Genomic DNA, 26,753 nt, shown 5'->3' with positions numbered 1-26,753 from the left:
ACGGGTGCTTTTTGAGAAATGCATCATTAGGTGATTTCCTAGTTGTGTGAACATCATAGAGCATACTTACACAAACCTAGATGGTATGGCCTACTACACAGCTAATACATGGTACAGCCTCTTGGTCCTAGGCTACTAACCTGTACAGCATGTTACTGTACTGAATACTGGAGGCAATTGTGACACAATACTAAGTATTTATGTATTTAAACACATCTAACCAGAAAAGGTACAATAAAAATATGGTATTATAACCTTATGGGATCATCTTCATATATGCGGTCTATTGTTGACCAAAACTTCATTAGTAATCTATTAGACATTTTTATTCTTCACTATGACAATTTGGGGAAGTTTTATTATTTTATAATATAATTTTTATAATTTTACAAATTTATAATTTATCATATCAAATTTATCACACGAAATTTTTATAATTTTTTATCAGGGTTTGACAACAGTAATCTATATATAATATTAGTTTTCCCCTACATATCTTTTTAAAAAAGATTGCACCTTAATTTTTCATGTAAGGAAAGTTTTGGACACAATATTAATACTTAAAATGAATAATATACTTACCAGTTGAGAAGTAGGAAGGGAAAGATTGAAGTGGAAGGTAAAGAGATTATTAATAGGCCAGTGTTATTTTGGAACATAAAACAAGCAAAGGATAAAACCCAAAGAAGAAGTTTTATGGCAAGTAGTTATATCCCAAGTACCATTTTAAATGGTACATTAAATTTTCTACAGTTCTGAATAAATCAAATGTCTGTGTTTATACCTTTATTGAAGCTTTTTATTTTATGAGAAACAAATAAAAAATATCAACGACCTACAGAAAAATTTTGGAATTTTTTTTTGAGGATGGAAAAATCCAAGAACATTTTTAATTACATGATATTAATTTGGGATACTGAATTATGCAGTTATTTTGCCTATCTGAATATCTCTGCACCTTATTTTGCAAGTGCTATTAAATGCCAATAGGCACTTTGCTGTCATCCTCTCAAATTTTTGCCTGCAAGAATTTAGGAAGTTACAAAAGATAATGAACGATGGGAATTGTGGTTATTGATATTAATTCCAAAATATTTCTGTTTCATTATCATTAGCCTCCAGGACTTGGACTATGAGCCAATTAGATGCTGCAGGCTATAACCATTGCCCTGATAAACAACCTTGAAAATTTTGGCAGACCTTTTTCAAAAAGAGGAACAAATGAGAAACAGTAGATGCTCTAACACATAATTATCTCTGCTACTGGAAAATCAACTAAATGTGTTGCTGTACCCATATGGAGTTGTTGGAAAACTCTTTGTCAATTAGGATAGTAATATATTTCCCTGTTGGTTTTTATTGTATTTTAACATACCAATAGTCAATCAGGAAGCAGTTATCATAAGCGCACTTTTCAAGATAAGAAAAATGTTGGCCCATAGAAAATGGGAAGAAAAATTGACTGTTGTTGATAAGGACACTGCAACCAGTAGTGTGGACATAACCGGGCTTTCCTCTGCACTCCCTCCCTCATTTCCTTTAATTTCTCTTTTAGTCTAAAAAAAGAAATAACATCAATATTCTACACAATAAAATTCTATCACAGAAATACATGATTTAATTTAAAATTTTATATTAGCTAAATTAGGAGACTCCAGACTCGTAAGTTTTCAGTGTTAAAGTTTTCTCAACAGAACATATGGCTAATACAATTACCTAATGGATTGGTACATGTGAAGTCATTAGCACTGTGCCTGCCACATATTTAAGACCCAATGAAGTTAGCAGTCATTATTACTGTTATCTTTGCATGGTGGTTGTTATAATCATCATTATTCAGCACTCACTGACTCTATTGAAGAAAGAAGCTATATAATGAAAAGGTTCTTTGCAATTTTACTTCTGTGGTTTTATATTTATTTTTTATCAGGTTAGCTGGGAACAAAAATAATACAAGTCCAGACTGAGTTCTATGTAAAATTTTGATGCACATGACAATTGTGACTTTTGAAATTATATCCTCTGATATAAAATCTTCTGCTTCTCCAAAAAGCTGTATTTGACTGGGAAATTTAATGGATCCATCTACCCAATTCAAGGTCCATTCAACCTTGGCTCTTTCAACTCCCTTGCACATTTCTTAGTACCACTTGCTTATTCTACTATTTTGTGGGTTCTGTTCTCTGTTGTGCAGGGAGTCTAGGAGATCTCTGAGCAATCTATGGGTGTCTAACTATTAAAAACTGGTAATAGGTTAAGATAAATATATTTTGGTGTTGTAATTTGTAGCTATAACAAAGGAATTAAATTAATCTAAACCAAACTAAAAAATGCTAGATCGTCAATTAGAATCAAAGCCCAAAGATGCCTCTCTGCTTGCCAACCTCCTAGTCTTGTCTTCCAGGATTCCTCCAAATCTGTCTCCAAATCTTTGTTACCCACCCACTCACTATGCTTCTTCAGCCATCCTCATGCTTTGGAATTGATATTGACCAACCAGGCCCACCTTTTTGGTGAGTGTCTCTGATTAGATGCATTGCTCTTTTTCCCATCTTCTCAGATATTTCATAGGATTAATCAGATGAGCTCATTTGAGATGTGGTGTTAGGATTCACAGCAACATTGTGTGTTAGTCCTCCTGCAAAACTATTTTGAAAGCTTTCTTCACATTCTCTGCAACTATAATAGGGAAGGTAGAGTGGATGCTTGGGGAAAGGTTAGTTATTTAAAATTTTTTGGTTTTTATTTTTTTTACCCATGATCAAACCATAAACATGAAGCTCTGCTCCTTTTTGGTTTGTTTTATTTTGACTTGTTTCTTTTTCTTTATCCAGGCAGCTAGGGACTCATGTACCCTGTCCCTGCTCTCCCCCAGAGAAGGGAAACCGTTGCCTACGGAAAGAGGATTTTAATGATGTGATGAAAACATTTTAGAAAGTACTTTAAAGAACAACGTGTTTATGTAACCTCTGTTGAAGAGATGTTTTCAGGAGATTGAAGTAGAAAAGTGACTGTAAATACAGCAGAAAGGAGAAAATTGGAGTGTAAGATTATGAGTAGCAGTGTGAGGCAGACAGTATTTTGAGCTATTTTTTACTATATAATTCCTTGAGCATTCGATCTGGTTTCTTAATCTCTATTTCTCTAGCACCTATCACCATGTCTGGCCCATCTTATGCATTCAATAAATTGAGTTGTTTGTAGAATGAACATAGAGTAACCTGATGGATTTCCACGGAGAAACCAGAGAAAATAATAAGGAAAGGGAGACAATAATATGCTAAAATAGTAATTAGTGCTTGAAGTGAAAGGAGGGAAAAGGCAAGGAGGACAGTAAAGATGATTAGAAGGTATGATATGGATCAAATATTGTTTCCAATTAAAAAATCTCTTGCGATAAACATATTTTATAATTGTCTTAGGAAAACTTGCTGTTCAAAAATAATAATTCCTTAGATTGAAAAATCAAACTCTTCTAAGAATGTTTTACTATCTAGACATAACCAGTTGGTGTAGACACAATGTAAACCTTCATTTAAAAAAAATAAATCCTGTGTGTCTACACAATTGTGTTGAAATCTCTGATGACGTATGCACAGTGAAGAGCAATAACCATTCCTGTACCTGTGAGCTAATAAAGCAAACACCTTAACAACACTGTAGGGAAGAGGAGATGCCTCTCTCATGAAAGTCTGAGGAGTCATCAATTTGATATCAAGAACCCTTTTTTATTCTTTTGAGCAATGTTACTGGCAGACATTATAACAACTCCTCAGAGGCCATTTCTAAGCCAATATTGTGACAAAGTTGAAGGAATAGGGAGGTGTGTTGTACTTTTTAATGCAGGATTGACACCTCAATAAATCAAGGGCTATAAATGAAAAGAATTAACAAGAAAACATACAGACTATCCACCAAGAGGAACATATATAGCACTAGTTAAAATCGGTCTTGGTACTAAGTAATTTACTTTGTCTTTTTCCATCTTCTAATAAACTCTTAACATTCTTGCTTTTTGTCCTCCCAAAGATATTGAAGAGCAAATATCAGTGCATGCTTATTTTAAAAAATGAATAAAATCTACGCATATGTGTATGAATAAATATATATACACATACATATGCACATATAGCTAGACAAATAAATCACCCTGTTCTCCTAGGTAGAGAAAAAAGCCTTTGATTGAGAATTTAATTGAATTCTCAAAGCTATGACCTCAGAGCTTCTCTTTGCTTAATGCATGTAGTGGTAGTTAAGAAGTATATAAGGTTCAGGGACTGGCCTTACTTAAATGCCATTAACTTTTCTGTAAAAAGTCTCTGCCTAAATTCCTATTGTTGGCAGAAAGCTACTGTCTCCACCCATTTAGAGGAGATTTAAGCGTTACTTCCAATTGTCAGGTTCTTTGAGTTGTGTTACAGGGTTCTCTCACATGTGTATTATGAGAGTGGCATATCCTAGATTTTAGAAAGAAACGACGTCTAAGAAAATAGGGCGACAGTCAACCATGTTGTCCTGTTCAAGCATGCACATGTTTTATTTAAGTATTCTCCAAAGGTCTATTTTTTTTTCCAGCATAATGCAGGTATTATGCTATCCTTTGAAATAAGATATATGAATTTTAAACAAAATTGTCAAAAACAATGACCTTAGTTACTCCATATGGTACACAGAAATAATTACATTTCACTTACAATACAGATGCACTTAACACAGTCATCAATAGTCATTCACCACCAACACAGTATATTTTTAAATCACCTAAAACATCAAAAAGTTTTTTTTCTTTTCCAAAAGTCTAAAGAAATTAATAGTTTTGGATAAGTGATAAATGAACAGAGGAGGCAGAATTGTCAACCAAAATAACCTAACTTCTTTTATGTAATATCAAGAACATGAAAAATAGAACTTCTCATTGGGAATCACAAGATGTAAGTATTCCTGATTGTGGTTTTCTTAGTCTACTTTTTTAAAAGTTTTCAATAAATGCCATCAAAGAAGATTCACTAGACATTAGCTCTAGAAGCATAAAGTGACATGAGGCAGGTGTTAATATAATTGTTAATATTTGCGCTGCTGGAAGATTAGTAACTTTTTAAAAGACAGACTAGGAGTAAGCCAGTTCTTCCCAAGAGATAATTGAGTTTATCTTACTTTCACTCAGCAAATGTTTATTAAGATCTACTGTGCGCACAGCACTGTCCTAGAAGCTATTCTAGAAATGGGAAGCAACAATTTCTGGCTTTACTTGAAAATGTTTGGATTAATCCCTTTTCATGATAAATTATGATAAGTATTTTAAAATCTCTATAATAGAGGGATAATTATTAACTCTTTTCATGTACAGAAGCTAAGCTTTATTCCTTACAGTGGTGGCTTGGAATGAACAAAAACTTTGCATTTGACATTAAACTTTTTTACACTGTCACGTGCAGACATGTCTGCTGATATATTTTAAGGGTGAAAAGATATAAAGACTTTTCACTTAAATGTACATAGAGATCAATTTTGCATCATCGAACTCCTGTCCTCCTGATTTAGTGGAGAAGATTGCACCTTGCAGTACACAGGAACCTTTCTGAGATAAATTTGTGCTGCCTTCCTGAATGGAGTAGAAAGCATGCTTTCATCAAATATTGCTACATGAAGCACTCCGGTTTATCTCTACATTTCAGTTCACATTAGTTATTCTCAAAATGTATTCAAGATCTAAAGCAAAATAAATAATACATCAAGTAAGATTCTGAGATCATTGATCCTGTGATATTAGTCCCAGACAACTCTTTTCATGAAACACATAGTGATATATCCAGTATCGGGGCTTTTCCATAAACAACAAAGACTTTAGAGATAATTCATAGATGTCAACTCCTTTTTTTTCCTAGTTTCTGACAAGGGGATTGCTGATAATCTACTTACGAGATAATTTGTTGGGGAATACGAAAGTAGCAAAGTCATCTGAACTACAGTAAACGCTGATGACGATAAACCCAATAGAAAGGTGCTGTAGAAATACAGGAACAGATAGATAATGCACTGTCACGGGAACACACTGGACCAAAGAATATTACTGAAAAACGTTTATGGCACAATAGTTTTGGATTAAAAAGTTATCTAAAACTTGGCCACACTAGAAGTTTTTCTGTGGATGTGGCTCTTACTGTATCTATAAAGATCTGGAAAGTACAATAACAAAAAATCCTGAATCCTGATACAACAGGTGTACAATGAATTATTGCAGTTGTAACAGTATCTAGGTGCAAGATTAAACAATAATTAATACTGAACTATCTGAACACTTTAGGTTTACTAATAAGCATCCCCATGAGAAATACTGCAGTTCTAAAAGGAGTTTATTTGCACAGCCCACCATGGAACATGAACAATCAGCTTTTTGTAAGTGCACAGAAATTCCCCCTTTCTACAATTATAGTTTATCATGCCTATTCTGAAGACAACATAAGGAAACTGAGATCACTGCTCCAAAGAATTCTAGCATGCATTATGATGGTTTCCTTCAGTCAATACAAATGTGTTGTATGAGTTTTTTTTTCATATGTAATAATGTTCATCATAGCCAATGTTCATGGTTTTAACAGGAAAAAATTTTATCAAAATGTTTTCCATATTTTTTTGTTTTGCATTCAACTGGAACATTATGTTCAAAGATTCGTTTTATTTATTTTATTAAAAAAGAGTTCTGATCACAAGAAGCATCAATAGGCGGCATTTCATTGTGCTCATTCACAAAGTCAAAGGGCCACAGAATATTCCTCTGTGTAACAGGTCAAACTCTGTCTAGAAATGCCATTTGGTGGTTTTCATTCACATCCTCGTTTGGAAGTTTTGTTTTTTGTTTCACTACCAACCTTCTTGCTTTGCTGCCTTAATCTGCAAAAGGTTTATTGTTTCTTCTGTCTTCTACATTGAAATTCTTTCCACAGCCAGGGCTCAAATTTTCTTAGATCTTATTCCAATTGTCTTACAAAGCAGACACTCTGACAATATTTCCTCCTGAGTACTCAGGAGACTCTGGCCTGTCATCTCCTTCTGGTGTGGTTACTGGAGGTGTTGGGATGCTTATTATTGCTGTAGTCACATAAGGTTGTTCACAGTTTAGTTTAACACACTCTTCCATTTTGGCATTTAAACTGGATCGGCTGACGAAAAAAAAATAGATTTAAGAAAGTAAGTTGTTTACCTAATTTTTTTTCATACAACTGAGGAATGCATGTTTTAATGCTTATAAATAGCATTCTAAATGTCTAAGAGAATTTACCATAATTTAAAATAATTAAATGCCAAACCTTAATATATGGTAAGGTGAACATTAGTCAGTAAATTAGTATTACATACATTTCTAAAAGCCAGCTTCATTTGGTTCAATAAAGTGTTTCTCAAAAAGCATATTCGACAAAAAAGCAAGAAAGAAAGAGGACTAGGTAATATTTGGACAGGCTGAATTGAGCAAAGTAAAATAGTTTTAAGACAGGATCTCAAGAGGTTTGAGAAATGATTATGAGAGGGTCACATCATATGGATTTCTTAATTTTTTTGACCACATGATCTTTTTATTTTCATGTTTGGGGATATATAATTCCCTTAAAGCTCTCAACTGAGTGATGACCACTTGTTAAGAAGCCAAAAAAATTAGCTATTATTATTTAATACTTTGGGGTTTTCTAAGGGGTAAATTTTATACTCCATGCATGAATTTTATACTCTATGTGGGGAAGGGGATAAAAGAAAAAGGAGAAAAAAGAATATAAATAAGAGATTAAAACTAATTATTTTATTTTCATGGAAAACTTAATTAAAATGTTTATGTCTTAAGATTTTCTTTGTAAACACTTTTCCATTTTCTACTTCATTTTGTAATGGATGTAAAACAATGCAGAGGTAAAATAGCTTAAAGACAGAAGTCTCATTGCTCTAAATTTTAATATTTTTGTCCCACAGAAATACAATTTATATAAATCAACACAGCCTAAATGCAGAATCTCATCTAGGTTTTCAACAAATATTGTTGGATGCCAACAAGGAAGTAGGACTGAATTTACAGACTGTCATTCTAAAAATTTATGCTCAATTTAAAGAGCAAAGTAAAATTATTTTGGCAGAAATTGATAGTTTTAATGACATGATAAAAATGTACTACTTTTTATTACATGCATGTTTGTGGTAAAACAAACAGTAAATAAATAGAAGTAAAGGAAAAATATCAATATGAAAATTTTGCTTAAATTATTCATAAATTAACCAGAGGTAAACAATTTTAGTATTTCACTTATCTGTTTTTGTGTTTGATGTGGCCAAAGAAAACTTTTATGATCAAAATTGTGCATGAATATAAAAAGATTTGTGTAGGTGGAGTTTTAATGTTCACTGCTGCATTGAATGTGTTGATATATTTTTAGTTGCCATTGAATGATTTTCAATCATATTGGTCTCAATTCCATAGATCTATTTTATTATAGTAGTGTTGATTATCATTTTTAGGGTATTTGAGTTTATGTAGGGGGCTCCTCAGTATAGAAGTCCTTACTCAAGGGAGAAAAAATTGTGGAGTTGAAGCGATAAAAACATTTATGCGTGCCTGATCTTTTCTTCTTTCTACTCTTTTAATACTGATACAATTGCTACTTTTGACCCTTAATGGATATGCCAGTCAATCCATTTTCCTACTTGTTACAGCACAAGTTTTATCTCTTTCTAAACCCTGGGAGCTAGGATTTAGATGTCAGTGGTAGCAACATGACCACAGGAGACATGCCCTGGACACAAGCACAGGTTAATCTCAGGTACCTGTTAGATAGAGGTGTTCTCTCCACACATCTGATCTGAATTGTACTGAGTTCTTGCACACTGCCTCGATGGCTTCCTGATACATTGGCATTTGGGATGCGGAAAGTTTTTTTGTGTCGTCGTGAACAGCAAGTGCTGGTGACTCCTTGTGAAGAGAGAGAGGGGCTATGACTTGAAGGACGATTAACAGTTGCAACTTCCATGCAGCTTTCTTCAAAGACTTGTTCATCCACAAACTCGTGATTCTGTTCCATAGATGTAAGAAAATGTGAAGAAAGCAGAAAAACACATATTTTAATTTTAAGAGGAAATGTATCATTTTATTTTTAAAACTCAAATATGTCCAGGTATAGTTAGATTTGATCCAATGGTTAACTAAGTCCATTTTCATAAAGATTAGAATACCAAACCACTTCTTTTTGTCATTTGTGTGGAGATAAAGTCTCTTTAGTTAGACCTAGAGATTGGCATCTGCAGGCTGATTTACTGTACATTCACAGACTAACTTTACCTTGAACTATAATTTATTAATTCAAATATAAAATCTGGAAGTTATAAACCAAAGGAAAAAATTCTTAAAAATGAATATAGATAATAACCACAAGGAATTTGTAAATTCACACTGACTTTATTCTTTTAAACAGATTGAAGTTATGGAAAAGAGACTATTTTAATAAATGTCCCAAATTAGATTACCCTTTATATATTAGCAAATATTTTCACATAGAATTGAAAACATTTTTTAATTAGAAAATGAGATACCTAAGACACTGTCCATTGCTTTAGATGCTCCTCTGAAATCCTCAGTATATAGAAAAATATGACTCATTAGTTAAATAAGTAAAATACAATTATCTGCAAAATGTGTCACTTTATGTTTCTGGAGGGGGTTAGCACTGAACTTTTGTGGCCTTTTTCATAGCTTTATGATACATCACTGTCTGTGTTCATCGTATCTGTCTGCATTCAGGGTTCTTCTACACTTATTTTCTAACTTCCAGCCCAGTAGCAGACAGTAATAGGCATAATTTCACATACCATGTTTTATAGAAACACATTATAAATTTTGCTTTTAAAATGTATAGTGAAAAATTGCCTCCTAAAATGCCTACACATGAATTTTACCTCAGAAGTATAAGGGAAAACATTTTTGGTCTGAAATACTAGAGAACGACTATAATTACTATTTTTGTGTGTGGGGTGGGGTGGGTAGGAATAGTCTTATAATGGCAGGCGTTGCACATACCAAATTCCACTTAACCATCTCTCATCCCAAAATATTAATAAAACAGTTGAAGCAATTCACTGGCTAATAAGAAATAGATTGTTTTAGTTACTCATTTTGTCATTTCTTTGCTGAGATAAGCATTTTGAAATAAATGAAATTTAACATTCTACTGCTTCAAGTTCAGAGAATAATACGATCAGACAAAATTTCATGTTAAGTATTAAATTTTAGAGACAAAGTAGTGCACAAAGGATTTATAATCTGTTTTCATCTCTTACAATGCATATTTCACACACATAATGCAAGTTAAAATGCATGAGGTTCTAATTTATCTCATCAGTGATTGGGAGTGCAGAAGTTATTCTGTTATTGGTTACTGCATACTTTTCTAGGTAGCTCAATTTAAATTATATTAGTTGGTGTTGAGTAGTTTTTTCAATTTTAAAAAAGTCCTGAATGGTAAAACAGTGAAAATAGGAAAATAAAAGAAAAAGATAGGGATAAATACATTCTATCATTAGTGTATCATTTTACTTTCCAAGAGTTATCCTCATAGGTATTAGACCTGTCTATATCTTTATTTGAAAATGCAAATGTAATCATGTGACTACCCTGTTTAAAAGTCATAAATAATTTCTGTGAGATAAAGATCAAATTGTTCACAAGCCTCCAAAGCTTAACATTATCTGGATGCTGCCTTTCTCTCCGTCTTCTCTTGTGCCATGCTACCCTCTCTCCTTCTGGCCACCCTCAAATTCTCTCACTTCCTATTAGGCCAAGTTCTGGGCTTCTTCAAGTATTTGTATCACCTGTCGGTCCCTTCATTTTTTTGCCTCACTCACTCCTAGTCACCCTCCATGTCTCAACTCAAGTTCCAGGAAGCCTTGCCTGGCTGGTCCCCTCATGGCCCTGCCCTCTTTGCTCCATTCATGACAGCCCTGTTTTGTGTTTTGTTCCATAAATGGAGGCTTGATGGTGACAGAAGTCCCACACTTGATTTCATGGTGTTCCTTGTATCTGGCCCACGGGTGGGGTCATAGTAGGCAATTAATACATATTTGTTGAATGACTATTGGTAAGTAAATAAAAAGGATGGACAATTTATTAAAATTGAGAATACAAATAAAGCATCTCTGATAAGTGAGTGAGCTGACCTGATCATATATGGCAAACGTTTTGTTCTGCTCTGTGATCATCACAGCCTGCGACCTCTAGTGACAAGCTAGCTAAGAAATGGGTGCCTTTGCTAAAGTCAACTGGGCCTGAGAGCTTGGAAGTAGAGCAACGCAGACTCACTGCTCAGGACCCTGGAGCATACCAGTGATTACATGTGCCATTTTTCTCATGAGAACAGATAGTTTTTATTATCTATCTCTACTTACTACACCTGTGAATGAAAGAAGTGCTTGTATGCCTTTATTCTCCATTTTTTTTGTTATTGCTATCGATATATTCTCTTTATCTTGATGTCAGGAACACTTGAACGTCATTATTTTTTCTTTCTTGATCAGCATTTAAAGAATCAGGAAGAAATGATATTTATAGGACTTGCTATTGGACGACAATTTTCCATCTGCAGTTAACTGATGCTTTAAACTAGAGTTAAGACAGCAGCTAAGGATAAAACATCTTAAATAAGTCCCTAAAATACTTTCCAAGTTGAAATGTCACGATAGTCATTCAAAGTAATTTCAAAGATTGTGGGCTTTGGGTTTGTTTGTTTGTTGGCATATTTTCCAGTAATGCAGACAGTGAAATCACGCTCGGAAACATCAAGTATGCACAAAAGCAAATAGAATTACTGTCAGAGGGCAGAGGAAAGCAGTTGTGCTGTCTCCTTACCGTGGTTTTTTCCAGGCAGTGAAGCAGGTGGTGGTGCTGGGTTTCAAAGCTAGAGAAGGATTTGCTAACAAAGGCCTGCCCATCCTCTGAGGACTGTTAACAAAGAGAAGACAGAAGAGCTTTCTATTTTATTTGCAAACAACGAGAACCTCAGCTACCCATTTCCACAGAGAGGTCTGGCCTATTTTCTGAGATTAAATGGCAACATTTTATTTTTTTAACTAAAGAGGAACAAATGTGTACTCGCTTTTTAAGTTGGATGATCAGCATTTACATTTTCATCAAATTAGCAGTCTGGTCTTTTAGACATGCCTCCCTGAATTGAAAATTTAAATCTCTTTTACTCACTCGACTACCAACTACCTTTGTAAGCCACGGAGCCATGATCTTTGGATGATAAAATTTAACCCAGTACTTAGAAAATCCTCAAACCACTCTCATGCTTACCTTACATAAAAACTATTTTCTAAGTAAAGATGATAAGAATCCTAAATATTAAAGGAAAGTTTTGAGGTAAAAATAAAGTTTCTCAAATTGTATTTCATGCTGTGTGACTGTCCTAACACTGAATGGTGTTCCTTCTCCACTACAAAGTGAAATGAGACATTATATCACCCACCCGGACAAATCTCCCACCCAATTGAACTTTAAGGAACATACGTAGTTTTGAAATAAAAAAAAAAAATTAGAAATTTGAATTATAGAGCATTTTCTACCTTTCCCGTGTTAATAATATGAAACTAAGTGGAAATGTTGCCTGATTGTGAATAAGAATCACGATTCACTGGTAATATTTCATAGCCCAGTTTCTAACCTGCTACAGACAACTGGAATGTATGCGGCGAAGTTATGAAAAATGACACTTTTGCTGTTTCCATAGCCATTGTCATAATTATCCACAATAAAATTAGACAGTTAAGCAGAACTAAATCAGTATTACATCAATCAATTGAACATTAAAAATAAGTGAAGTGCTTGGTGGTACCTGCAGCTGATTACTGAGTAAACCATTCCGTTTGCTCTGCATGTAAGCGTTTGCACTTCCACTTTTGGCAGCCCGGATCCTGGCAAGTCTAGCTTTCTATAGGAGAAGAAAAATGAATGTCCTGTTAATACTTATGGATTGTTTTCCTAAAACAGTGATCGCATTTTTGTACGATCCTAATGTCAGCCTACAGATTTTTAAAAGTAAGCCAGCTTTTCACACATAACTATTGAACATTACCCCTCTACCCTTTTTCAGTGCTTTATTTTCATTAACATTTATTAGTAAGATCAATTAACTACCTTTGAGCTGGGTTATGCATTTAAGAATTGTAATTAAACCTTTATAGTAAGATCAAATTATTTCATTATTGGTTCTCTCAATTGTGTCAAGAGAAAAGCAGCACTATTATTTTACTTATATTTTCACTTATCCCAATCTGAGAAACTTAATGAAATGAAGGCCAGTAGCCCAGCAAACTGGCTGCCAACTCCTTTTCATTTAAACTAATGTCCTTTTTAAAATTAGTAACTAAGTTCCAGGAACGATTTGCCTTTATTTTTTTCTTTTCTTTTTCTTTCTTTTTGTCAAAAGAACCACTATTCATCTGTATCTGCATCATCCAATATAAAATTTTATTTTTGCAATTATCCTATTAAATCAGCCAACATAGATCCCATGGTATCAATATGAGCTCTCTAAAAATATCTCTGAATTTATCTGCTTTGTCTACTGGCACAGGTCCACATGACTGTATACTTATATGATTTCTGTTTCACTCTGAATTAGTTGAATAGAAGAACATAGTGAGCCTATCCAGAGACTTTTACATTATTTTTAATTTTTAAAGCATTTTTTTTTGGTATAGAGAATGTCCTTCAAATTAGAGGGTTTCAGGTGGTCAGTTCAATTGTTGAGTTATAGGGAGATAGTGAAAATCACAGTGCTGAGCAAACTGGCTATTTAGCCAGATTTTTGGTATTCCGTTATTCTATATAACTGCTGTTATATGTCTGCCTTTAGATGATCATGGAATGAGTCTGGTTTACATTTCCTGATGGGCGCATTTTGGTGACCATTCTTTTTTGTATTACATGTCTTAGCAAGTGTATGTAAAAAGCAACTGGGATGGCTTAGATAAGAAGTTCTTGTAAGCTTATCCTACAGAGTTTCCCTCTTTTCCCATGAACAACCCAGGTAAGTACTATCTTTAGTCTCAAGTCCTGGAATGCTCTTTTCAATAAAAAATTTAAAGTTATCTATATTTTTAAAATGAAAAATGTATACACATGAAAACAATTTTAATGCTACAAAAATACATGCACACAAGTCTCTCTGACCCTGGAGCCATCCCATTTTTATGCTTCAGAGTTAACCACTGGTAATATGTCTAGGGAATCCTCTTAGAAATTTTCTAATCATAGAAAAAGCAAGTACATATGTTCATATGTATATACATATATATTATTACGCAGGAGAATATTCCTCATACTTTTCTGCATTTAGTTGTTTTCATTGACTGTATCTTGGAACTCCTTCCATCTATATATATATATAGAGAGAGAGAGATCCACCTCATGTTTATGGATGTATAACACACCACTCTATGAGTAAAGAAGCATCATTTACTTAGCAGGCCAACTACCAATTAGTTTTTCAAGCATCTTTTGCTACCATAAGCAATGCTGCCTGCTTTGAACATCATGGTGAACTTATCTGCATGACAAATTTCTGGAAACAGAGTTATTCCTGGATCAAAGTGCATGTGTAGGTATTGTGTTTGATAGGTTTTACCAAATTTCTCTCTCAAGTTTGTACCAGGATGCCCTTTCACCCACATCATTTGAGAGTAGCACTGAGATGTTTAAAGCTCTCAAAATAGCATTAAGATATCATCTGGCTTTAACTCCACCCCTTCTCTCCTCCTTCCTAAATTTATTCTTCCTGTGTGTACTGATTCTAGGTTAAAATAATACTTTGTGCAAAGATCATATTTATAAGTGATGGGGAAAATAGACAAATCTCATTCTTTTTTGGCAGTATAATGTTTAGATCACTCAAAATACTGAGACAATACTAGAGAGTAAAGTTGGAAGGTAAAACATTTTTAACTTCAAAACCTGTGCTGCCAAGCCAAGAATTCAGGCTAGACTCAATAAAACAATGGGAAGTGACAAGCACATTTTGAAATTACTTAGAATTGATCTAATAATTCAGAAATATGCAATTTACATACTGGTTGCTGGAAAGGGGTTATTGTTGAAATTTCAGTCCCAAAGTCTCTTTGATCTAGAACATTCATTTCCTTTATTGGTTCCCTTCTACTCTTTCCTCCCTCTCTCCACTCCTTCCTCTTTCTTTCTTTCCTCTCTATTTTTCTCTTTCTTTCATTTGTAACAACTGTATGTAATAATATTGCATACATAATAGTTACTGGTTTCATCTCTGTCATTCTGCAAGCATTTAGCAACAGCATTGGGAAATAGCACTTTCTTTCATTAATGAAACGTACACATTAAGCAAAAGTACTGTCCAGCAAAGTAAGATAACATATATTTCTCATCATAAAATGGAAAGCCTACATATGGTGCCAATCACTACCACAGAAGTAGTTCTAAGCTTAGGGAAAAAGAAGCTGTTTTAGAGAAAGAAAAACTATTTTGCTGAGTCACATACTGTGTTAGAAAAAGAACCTTCCATCTCAATTTCAATCATGGCTTTTCTTTCACTTTACTACAATTCTATATGAGCTAATTGGTTTAATTGGTCTTGTGGAAAATCACAACAAATGTCTGTTGAATGCTAGCCTTTTTGACCTGTGATTATATCTTTGGTTCCAGCAGGTAATTGAGGGAAATTATTTTACAAAGATATTTTAGAAAATCACTTTACTTCTGACCCACTCAGTATGACAATCTTGGCAACTCCGACAGAGCAATTGGGACGTTAAAAGAAAGTATCCGCTGCTGAAAAGGAAATGTATTCCTTCCAGTCCCTCACCCTCAACCCTGTAGGAAACACAACTTCTTGGCAAAGTACCAGCAACTAGTACGGAAAACAGAGTAAGGTTTGGGTAAATATTTTATCTTAGCCTGTATGGAAAGTAGAATGCTTCCAACATTTTAATTAAAAATAAGGTTTACATTGTCACTGTAAAAAAGAAAAAAAGCTTTGTAGTTATTTTCAAATTATTTATTTGCCTTAAATACTGATTGTGTTTGGAAAAATTGTTTGTCTAATAAGCACCTTTTTTTTATGCATCTCAATTCTTCATGTACACAGTTTTGCCTAATCATCTAATCTCAGCAGGGTTTCTCAAAGTTGGTTCCAAGGAATTCCCAAGTGTAATGGATAAAATCTAAACCAATCAGATGAAGCAAACAACTAGTTTTGTGGCCAGGAAAAGGTTAGGAAATGCTGAGATGTTAAAGTTTCTTTGCTGGTGGGTTCCTCACAACATACCATATTGTGGACGTTCAGTGTGAGGATCAGAGGGGGATACAGCATGCAATTTTTCTCAAACTAATTTGACATGGAACTCTTATTGTGGAGCATTTAGAAGCTAGTATGCAGTGGAACACAAAGGTTTTTAGCAAGTAGATTGTTTTTTAATTGCCCCAAATGACATTATATAAACTTTACAGTGTATTTTCTGGAATAGAGGCTGGAAGTCAGAGAAAGATCTCTAAGCAAAACACCACTGAGGTAGCGATTTCCTTCAGTGGGCAACCTTCTTCTACATAAGGTAAGAGGTAGATTGAGGAAAGTTATTGGACCATCTTGTTATGAAATCACAACATTTTGTCAACACTTTTGAAAAATAAAGACATCCTAGGCACTCTTAAAAGTGAGGCAGGGAAGATCTCTCTTTTTGGTAATTGGAGGCAATTTCTTATTCTTCAAATGTTGACTACATACTCCCTGTACCATGCATTCTGGAAATTTTACTTACAGTTGTTTCTTTTATTAAGATTCAGTAAAATGCCTCATGTGCAGGTATCATATTAAATTTTATCAGCTTTTAAAAATTTAAGGAGTTTATTGGACTCCTTCCATTTGCTAAGTAATATAGCTGCCCTAGAAATAAGACAAGATAGCACCAATAATAAAAAGAGAGAGAGGAAGGAAATCAATGGCAGACAGTGCAATATTCCCAGCTCTAGAGCTAGGTTAATCCTGGAGATGGCAGGGCTGGGCAGAAACACCACTGGGGTTTGGGTCAGTGGAAAAGGCTAAGAAATGAGGGGACAGTAAGAGGACGCTAAGTCAGAGGAGGTGAGAACTGAAACACGATGTAGGAGGGTATCAGAAACAAAGTCATGTTTGGGAAGAGTTAGGAGCAAGGTAGTTTTCTTTTTAAAAGTAGATAATCTAAGAGAACATTCTCAGGCTCTAACAAGGAGTTATTTCTTGCTTTTCTATTATTCTAAAATGATTAATAAAAATTTTATTTGGACATTGCTAAATGCACTAGGCAATGGTTCTCAAAGTGTGGTCCCCAGAGCAGCAGTATTAGCATCACCTGGGAACTTGTTAGAAATGCAAATTTTCAGGCTCTAACCCAAAACTACCAAATCAGGTGCTTTGAGGGTGGGGCCCAGCAATCTGTCTTTTAACAAGCTTTCCAGATGATTCCAATGAATCTAAGATTTGAGAACCACCCTAGTAAAGTGTGATAAATGACAGATTTAATATTGGTAATCTCTTTCTGAGTCAATGTCAAAATTTTGATGTGAAAAGTAAAAAGAAAAATTATTTACACTGTACATTGCCTCATCGATTCTAAGCTTTTTTCTCACTGTATTTAGAATTATCTACACAAAAATCCCAAATGGTTCATAGTTCAAATAAGGCTAGATATTTTTTGGTTTGTTTTGGACTTTAATCACTAGATATGTGAGCATGAACAAGTTATCTATAAAATGTAAATAATATACTTATTTTGCAAATTGATTGTGAATATTATAAATAACAGACATAAAGCACCTAGGACATTCTGGAAACTCCAGAGAGTGGTGTTGTTGCTGTTAGTGTTATTAAATTAAAACTATAATTGTTATTATGATTATTATATAATTACTCACAGCTTAGCCTTGTGAGTACGCAGATGATTAGGTGATGTGATCTGTATTTTAAAACAGCTGCTTCAGACTATCAAACCTGCCACCTGTCATTGCATTAACATAGCTTTATTTTGGCAAATACACTCTGCTAAATAAATATTTATTGAATAACTGAATCAATAAATCTATTAAAATACAATTACCAGTGATGAGGATGGGGGAGAGGCGTCACAGTTTAGGCTTATATTCACCCACATGTCCATGTTTAGTTAAGACATTATCACGGTTTGAGAGAAATGGGGTAAATGATGTATTCCCTAAAAAGGCAGGAGTGGGTAGTGAAAGCAGAAAGAGTACTTGCAGGGGGAAGAGCCCAGAAGAAGGAAAGTATCCTTAACAGTGACAATGGGAATTTTCTCAAATTCATATTGTGTATATTTCGTGCTTTTACTTGAGCTTGGAGTTGGCAATTGGACTAAATACCAAAAACTCTGGTATAAAAAGCATTTTGTGATGTTACTTTTATTAGCTTGACTGATATTTTTACTGAACTGACTTCTTGCTTGATTGAATTAGCTGGTTATTTTTGCATAACTTTAATATTTGGTGAATCACCCAGACCCAGATACATTTAAACTATCTTTGTTTAATGGGTGTTTGTTCTGCCGTTTTTTTGTTTTGTTTTGTTTTGTTTTGTTTTGTTTTTAATCTCCAGGGAAGGAAAATAGAAACTATCCCTTGGTAACTTATTTAGTTCCATATCCACTGTTCTTTTTTAGGTGACTATGTTCAGTTTATTGGTTACAGACTATTTACTGGACATATTACATTAGCTTATTATATTTGGCTTTATTATGTCAATTTTTCTAGTAGTAGTAATATGCAAAATTCACCACATTATGGCAGAAATGTGGAATACAGCAGATGTTTTAAAGATACCAAAAAGCATTCATAAAACATACTTTTCAATTAGTGTACTTTTATAACATCACATTTATTTATTTTTGACTTGTAAATTTATTTAGGCCAAAAGCCTTCTAAACTAGTCTAAAACTTTATTGATTTGCTTCTTGCAGATGAAAAACTTTGAAAAATACAGATATTTTGGTGGTTAGTTTATTTGAAAATCATATTTGTGCTTCTTACAGTTTTCACACAGGTAGCTCTTATATTAAAGAAGGGATTTCTAGAGTGATGATATAGGGGAAGTATGAAGTTAGGTTTTTTGTGGAATTTCTGTTGTTTTTAGACAATGTGCATACAAGCCCAGTAGAAGGATTGTATTAACAGTGTGTGGGCAGAGCCACAGTTGTGGTGCTTGAAGGTCCCAGGTGGAGGGGTCAGTTGTGGCTGAAATCCCTCTAGCTCTGCCCTGCATGAGATTGTAACTGCCCAGGGGGTACCTTTTCCTAACCCTCCCTATTCATTGGATTATCAGTTCTCTACATTCATGTTAACTGGACTATTTCTTACTCTTCTCTGTAATAATTAGTTAAAGGCTAGGAATCCATCCATAAAGCCAGCAACTACAAGGCTGAAAGATTGATTCTTTGCTAAAGGAAGGGGATGTCTGACAGTGGACATGAACCAGTTCTCTGGATAATATGCTGTGTGACCATACTGATGAACTTGAACTTTCCAAAGAGTTACTCCACGAAATTTTATATTTTACTAAAGAGGTTGATGTTGTTCAGAAACATGTTTAAAATCTTGTTCCGAAATTACTTACAAAGCCAATAATGAACAACAACAAATCTCTAATGATATTATATAGTTATACCACATTACCTAAATTGTGCATCCACTTTAGTCACGGTTACAAAAGTTTTTGAGTATTTAAAAATATAAATCTATTCTTAAAGGACAAAGATATAGTGACCATGAAGAATACTGGAAATATAGTACCATAAGCCCCAAGGAAACTACAAAAGAGATTTCCAAGATTGTTTGTAAGCAACAGGGGCCTGCCTCTCAAAGTGACTATTTTGACAAAGAACAGGGAAGGAAAGTATGCTAACATTTGCTTAGTTTTTTTGAGAGCATCCTATTATCGTGTTTAAATGTACCAACCAGCGGGCTAGACAGGCTTGGATTGAATGGTGGCTCTCCAACATAGTAGGTATGCCACTTGAGAATTGGTTAATTTCTGGGTTTCTTAGGTTTTCTTAGGATTCTCCTCTATAAAATGGGAATAATAATGGTAACTAACTCCTAGAGTTTTTGTGACGGTTATATAAATTATCTTTGGAAAAACATTAGACTAATGCGTGGCACATAGTAAGCCATCGGTAAACATTAAATATTGTTAATGTTATGATGTGTTTATACAGATTTATGTATATTCACATACAATCTTAATTTTCTTGTTTTTCCCATTTTTTACTTGAGTATGCACTGTGATTATCCTTAGAGGGATTAATTAACTGGCACAAAGTTAAAAGAAATAGTAAACTGCTGGGCCAGAAATAAAACTCAGCTACAAATGATCAGATTTCTTCTACTTCCTGTGTCAAGTATGTAAAATATCTGAGACACATTTGGTGCCCTTTAATAACCCTCATTTACTGGAACCAGTTTGAACCCTGATACATAGAGAGTCGATGAATCAGACCTAGGAATCTGATTTTAATATAATCTGTCAAAAAGCTGTCTTTGATTTTACTACTGTTTTTCATGCTGTTCACCAAATATTTCTTACCTTTTGACTCTGGCCCAATAGTAGGATTATATTATATCTCTGCCCGCTTGGAAGGTAGACATGGCTATGTAACTTGCCTCGGCTAATGTAATAGGGATGAAAGTGACGGGAGCCACTTCCAGGAGGAGGATTTACGAGGCATTTTGTGATTCATCATGTCCTTCACTCCTGCTGACATGACCGCAGAAGTACATCGTCAAGATGCAATTTCCATCTCTGGACCAGTAATGCACTTGTAGCATGACTGAAAAATGTTCCTTATTATTTTAAGCCACAGAGATGTTAAGTTTCTTTTCAGTGTAGAATAACTGGTCCTGACTGATGCAACTATTAACTAATCTAGAGCACTGAATAGCCATTAAGGGATTTTAAAGCTCATTACAAAAAGCAGGAGGTGCTAAGTCATGGTTGCACAGCGCTGAATATGTACCTTTTGTGCCCTTCGTTTGTCTGCTCGTTGATTTTGGTGGTAGATCCGACTGAAGTTGGATACAATCACTGGAACAGGTAGAGCAATGACCAAGACCCCACTCAGCGAACAGATGGAACCAAAAATCTTCCCCGCTATGGTTTTTGGTACCATGTCACCATACCTGGTTAGAGAAAACAAATAAATATATATTTTTTAAGACACAGACATTTCTACCTCGTACAAATAATTTCTTGCTTTTAAGTCAAGTGATTTTTTGAACATATCTATTTCTACTTCATGACTTCTATATACATGGCTTTAGACTTTAGTAAACTTGAAATTATGAATATCTGAATATAAAAATTGCCTTTTAACCTTGTAGAAAATGATTATAGCATTCAGAAGTCATTTTGGAAAATATTTTGAATTAGATGATGTAATGATAGCTCTTCCATTCGTCCTTTATGTAATATGGCATAGTTCTTTATATTTATTTAATAGTCAATATTTCTACACTGAAATTTATAGGCTAGATAACATACTTTTCCACTTAATTTTTTTTTCAACCTTTGGATTGGTTATGAAATTTAAGTAGAAAAAGTAGCACAGCACATTCCTTTCATCAGATATAATCACTTAAAAAATAAACTTTTCAAGGTCCCCATTAACCTTCACTTGTGAAATCCACTGGCCGTTTCTTCATGATCTTACTCAGTCTCTCATTTGTACTTGATTAGTTGACTAGTCTCTCCCTGAAATGCTCTTTGTTCTTGACTTCAGTATTCAACATTTCCCTTAGTGGTCCTTGTATCTCGTGGGCTACCACTTCGCCATCTTCTATTCTGGCTCCTTCCCCACTTACCTGATTTCTAAATCTTAGAGTAATTGAGGTCTCAGTCTCAAGTCCTTTTATCTTCTCCATATAAATTCTCTTCCTAGGTGATTTCATTCAATCTCATAGCTTAAAACTATCTACATGCAGCTGATGCCCTAATTTTCATTGACAGCCCTGATGTCTCTCCTGAAAACCAGATTCATGTCTCCAGCTATCTGGTCTGCTTATTTCTACCCCTGATGCCTAAGTAGCAAGTAACATTTAAATTAGCCCAAATGGAACTCTTACTTCTCTAGCTTCCTCTGCTCCTCTCAAATCTGTTCTTCCCACATTCTGCCACCTATAACAAAATGAAACCACAAACCACCCAGTTGCTCATACCCAAACTGAAAGACACCTCCCCCTCCCTCTCATACTCCAGTATCCACGTCTCATCTTCTAGCTGGTCTTGTTGTCTTTGGCCAAACCAAATTGTGTCCCATTTGAGTATCCTTCTGGGAATAAACCAAGCCATCATGATTTCTTGCCAGAGCTATGGGTGTAGCTTCTTACTAAACTCTCTTTTCCACAACTACCATTCTACAATTCATGCCAATGTAGCAGCCAGAGTTGTGGTTTTAAAAATGGAGATTACATAATCGCTAATTTGCTTAAATTCTCTAATGGACTTGAAACTAAAATAAATCCAAACTCCTCACTTTTGCCTCAAAGGGCCTACATAGTTCAGTTCCTGCCTATATTTCACGCCACCTTCTATCAAGCTAGCTGGCCTCGGGCCACACTGGCCATCTGGCCTTCTGTTGTGTGTCCAGCGCCCAGATCGAGAGTATTCAGGTTGCTGCTTAAATGTCTCCATCCAAGTTATTTTCTGGCCACCTTATCCATAGTAGTCTTATTCTGTTCCCAAATTATTCTCTATAACATCTTCCCATTTTATTATCTTCATAGTGCTTATTAATATGTAATATTTTCTTCTTATTAATTTATTTTATGATTCCTTATCCACCCTATTGACATTAGAATATAAACTTGGTAAAGTAGGAGTTGTTCTACTTTGTGTCTCATGAGCATAAAGCAGGCTGCTACTACATATTAATTGAATGAACACATTTTCTTTTCTTTACAGATAGAGAGTTTGTCTTAGAGTTCATTCCTGGGGAAGTGGGCAAGGAGAGGGCTTTTGATCATACTATTGCAGAAGTTACTCAACTACTCCCTTTTCAATCCAGGGTTCTGGGATGCTCAGCGCTTCGAGAATATAGTCCTTAGAGACAGGGCTCCGAGCTCACATATTAGAATCCAGACTCAAGTGAGTTTAGGAGAACTTGGGGCTATATTATATCAAGAGAGGTGGTCCAAGAAATAATCACTCTAATTAATATTGTTTTTGTGGGAAAACATTTGTGTGTCAGTGTGGAGATGGAAGTTGCAGAGGAATTGGCTGAGAAAAGAGCAACAGAAGCTGACACGGACTAGTACCCCATTTGGTGACCCTATTCTGAGGTCTGGTCCTCTGTTTTAGAGACCCAGTAACTCACTCTTGTTGGTGTTTGTGGGTGATCAGTAGTTAAACTAATTTATCATGACTAAAATTCCCACAAGGTTTTGGCACCAAAATGACTATTATAATAATTTATGGTAAAAAAAAATAATAGTAACCCAAGAACCAGAATGCTATGTTCATATGAAACAGGATCTCTTTCTGTAGTCCATCTGGCAAGCTAAATTATAATTTAAAGATTATGTTAGTGAAGAAATAGTCAAAGCTAAAGGAACTTAGATGATGAGTTTAAAAAGCCTTGAGGATGTTCTTACTACAAAGATGTGACAGTGGGATCGGAGAGTCAGCTCCTTTTCATACAACGCTGTCTACATATGAGCCAATTTCTCTATCTGTCCAGCCATATTTTATAAACATCTTCTTTCCCTTTGCACTGAGTATGCAGTAGGCCCCAGAGAAGGCTAAAACACACACACACACACACACACACACGCACACTCTTACACACACGTGCATGTGTAGCTTTAAAAAAAGAGATTTGATTTTAATGCTTACTGTTGAGGGTCTAGAAAGTGTTTCTCAAAAGGGAAAAGTACATAAAACTCAATTATTTATTATGGCCAAATAAGACAAGTATTGAGTCCATGTAATAAAAAAGTCAGCCTTTTAAATCATAAATGTATAACATAAAGTAGCTAAATGAGTCCATCAAATAGTTTCTCCTGCCCCTAAGAGATTTTTTAAAATTAATATTTATTAACTACTTTTTGTGTTCTAGGCTCACTGTGTCATAGGTAGGCAAGCCCAGCATACCTGCAATCATTAGAGAAAATTAAGAAAACTAATGAGATGATCCGGTTTGCTGAAAGGCAGCAAATTCATAGTCTAGAAGGATCCATAAGGAAAAAGAGGTGACAAATACACAGGGGTGGTTTAATGTCATAAAGCTATGCTAATCTGCATCAAATAAAATGATATTATTTCTCTCACCATATTTGTTTTGTAATCCAAAATTCTTTCACAATTGAGAAAGCATAGGTGGACATTCGGGAGGACTGGGCAGTACTGCAATGGTTATAGTGGGAAGAGAAAGGGGGAATGAAGTCTTCAGTGACAGGTACATCTTTTCTCATCTTTATACTCTTGGGTGGACAGAGATTTCCCACCTTACAGCTTATTAAGATGGTCCCCAAGTCTCTGCTGTTGTGAGATAAGGCATAGGGAGACGGTGAGAGAGGAAGGAAGCAGAACAGGCAGGGGTGCTAGGGCAGTCTAGGTTGTCCTGTGATTTTTCAGGTAAGGACAGCCTGAGCCCTTGGCTGGCTCACAGGGTACACCAGCTGCCGCCTTGCACAGACCCCTTGGTACTATGCGTATTGCTCTTTCTGTTCTTCTCCCTGCTCCCTTCACCTGCTTAAGGTTGGACTGCTGTTGATATTTGTAATATTTTAAGCATATTTCATTATTTGAATTTACTGGAAAATAACAAAAAATATATAGCATGATTTATGTCTGTTTTTACATTATCCATTTTGTCTTTCTTCTCATTTAGGAATGACCTCGAGAAATGGAAATGGGTAATTTCTATCTGCAAACTTGCAGCTGGGCATAGAATCTGCAGGGGATGGGAAATATCTCTGGCAAGACCCGCTGCTTTTCTTTGTGTAACAAAGGATCTCTTACCTAGTATTCAAACTCATAGTAAGAAGCAAAGTAGCATTATACACCTCAGGAATCACATCCCTCTGAAACTCAGCGGAGGAAAGGCTTAGAAAACAAAGCTTATAATGAGAAGTGACACTTCTTGTGGCGAAATGATCATTTAAACTTTAAGTGTTTCTAAAATACTGCCATCTTTTAATGATTATTTCTATCCTCAGCAACTGGGTTACTTATTGGTACTTTATTCTTTATATTCAGTATAAAAACACATTGCATTTTTTCCTGCCTCCTTATACTTAAATATATGCTAAGCCCAGTAGGAGTACATAATATATTCCATTCTTTCTGTTTTTCTTCAGAATTTAATATTAGGTTTCTTGTCCTCAAAAATCTATTTCCTTAAAAAAGTTACACAAAACATTGCATAGATATGGTATTTATTTTCATACAGATAATTTTTCTGTATTTAATAAAATTGATTAAATGACTTACAAGAAGCCCCTCAGGTCAAATAAGATAAACAATGAATTCTCAAAAAAAAAAAAAATAAAAAAAAAATGGGGGAGAGTATACAATAAAAGAATAACCACTAAAAGGTTTTACATAATAGAGCAACTTGAATTTTGTTAATTAAAAGGTAGCTTTTAGGCCGGGCGCGGTGGCTCACGCCTGTAATCCTAGCACTCTGGGAGGCCGAGGTGGGCGGATCGTTTGAGCTCAGGAGTTCGAGACCAGCCTGAGCAAGAGCGAGACCCCATCTCTACTAAAAATAGAAAGAAATTATATGGACAGCTAAAACTATAGAAAAAAAATTAGCCGGGCATGGTGGTGCATGCCTGTAGTCCCAGCTACTCGGGAGGCTGAGACAGGAGGATCGCTTGAGCTCAGGAGTTTGAGGTTGCTGTGAGCTAGGCTGACGCCATGGCACTCACTCTAGCCTGGGCAACAGAGTGAGACTCTGTCTCAAAAAAAAAAATAAATAAATAAAAAATAAAATAAAAATAAATAAATAAAAGGTAGCTTTTGTCTGTACTCCTTCTAATCTCCCCTGCTTCGTCTAAGTTTCCCTCTTTCTCCGATATTTACCATGTTAGCAGAACCACCCCAGTTTCTCTCCGCTCCTTTTTCAGCCTGGACATTTGCCAGACTCCATGTGTTCTCCTCACTTCAGTTAAAAAGGTACGATACGGAGGTGTTCTTAAACATAAAAATGTTAATTCTAAATCTGCACATACTTCCCCCAAATACTTTACTGAAATTATATATTTTTGCCATATATTGAAGATTGTATTGGTTGGAGGACCAGTTTCTCAGAAGAGATTTAATTTTTGGTTATTGAAGATTTCAATTTCAATATTATTCAAAGTTTCAAGCAAAGTTCTTGAATTCTGGCATGAAATCTACTTACTCAATGCCCAAAAAAGTGGTTAAATCTGGTTAAAGGTTAATTCAGGCAGACAACTTGAATGAATCTATCCATCATCTATTTATCTATCTTCCCAGTTTATTAAGTAGTATTGAAATAGGTTGAATATGTACATAATTTTTAAAGCTATCATTGTAAACAAAATTTATTAATATTTACTAAATTTTTCCCTGTTTGATATTTGTCCAAAAGAATTTGTCTTTTTTTTCCTTTGAGACAGAGTCTTGTTCTGTTGCCATGAGTAGAGTACAGTGATGTCATGTTAGCTCACTGTAATCTCAAACTCCTGGGCTCAA

At 34.8% G+C, this 26,753-nt stretch overlaps 1 protein-coding gene across 1 annotated transcript in view; it reads right to left on the bottom strand.

Annotated features, from left to right (window-relative positions):
* Nucleotides 1-4,510: 4,510 nt before the first annotated feature.
* Nucleotides 4,511-26,753, bottom strand: part of KCND2 (potassium voltage-gated channel subfamily D member 2) — a 441,115-nt gene continuing 418,872 nt past the window's right edge. The window contains exons 2-6 of the mRNA XM_069462061.1: nt 21,052-21,214; nt 12,861-12,956; nt 11,876-11,968; nt 8,806-9,050; nt 4,511-7,160 (exon numbers count right to left, since the gene is read on the bottom strand). Coding sequence (XP_069318162.1) covers nt 6,983-7,160; nt 8,806-9,050; nt 11,876-11,968; nt 12,861-12,956; nt 21,052-21,214 — 775 coding nt within the window. The 3' untranslated portion in view covers nt 4,511-6,982. The remainder of the gene's footprint in view (nt 7,161-8,805; nt 9,051-11,875; nt 11,969-12,860; nt 12,957-21,051; nt 21,215-26,753) is intronic.

The sequence above is a fragment of the Eulemur rufifrons genome, chromosome 29 (assembly GCF_041146395.1).
Source record: "Eulemur rufifrons isolate Redbay chromosome 29, OSU_ERuf_1, whole genome shotgun sequence".
NCBI lineage: Eukaryota > Metazoa > Chordata > Mammalia > Primates > Lemuridae > Eulemur > Eulemur rufifrons.
The sequence above is the reverse complement of the archived record's forward strand: the minus strand, read 5'-3'. Positions and strand labels throughout refer to the sequence as shown.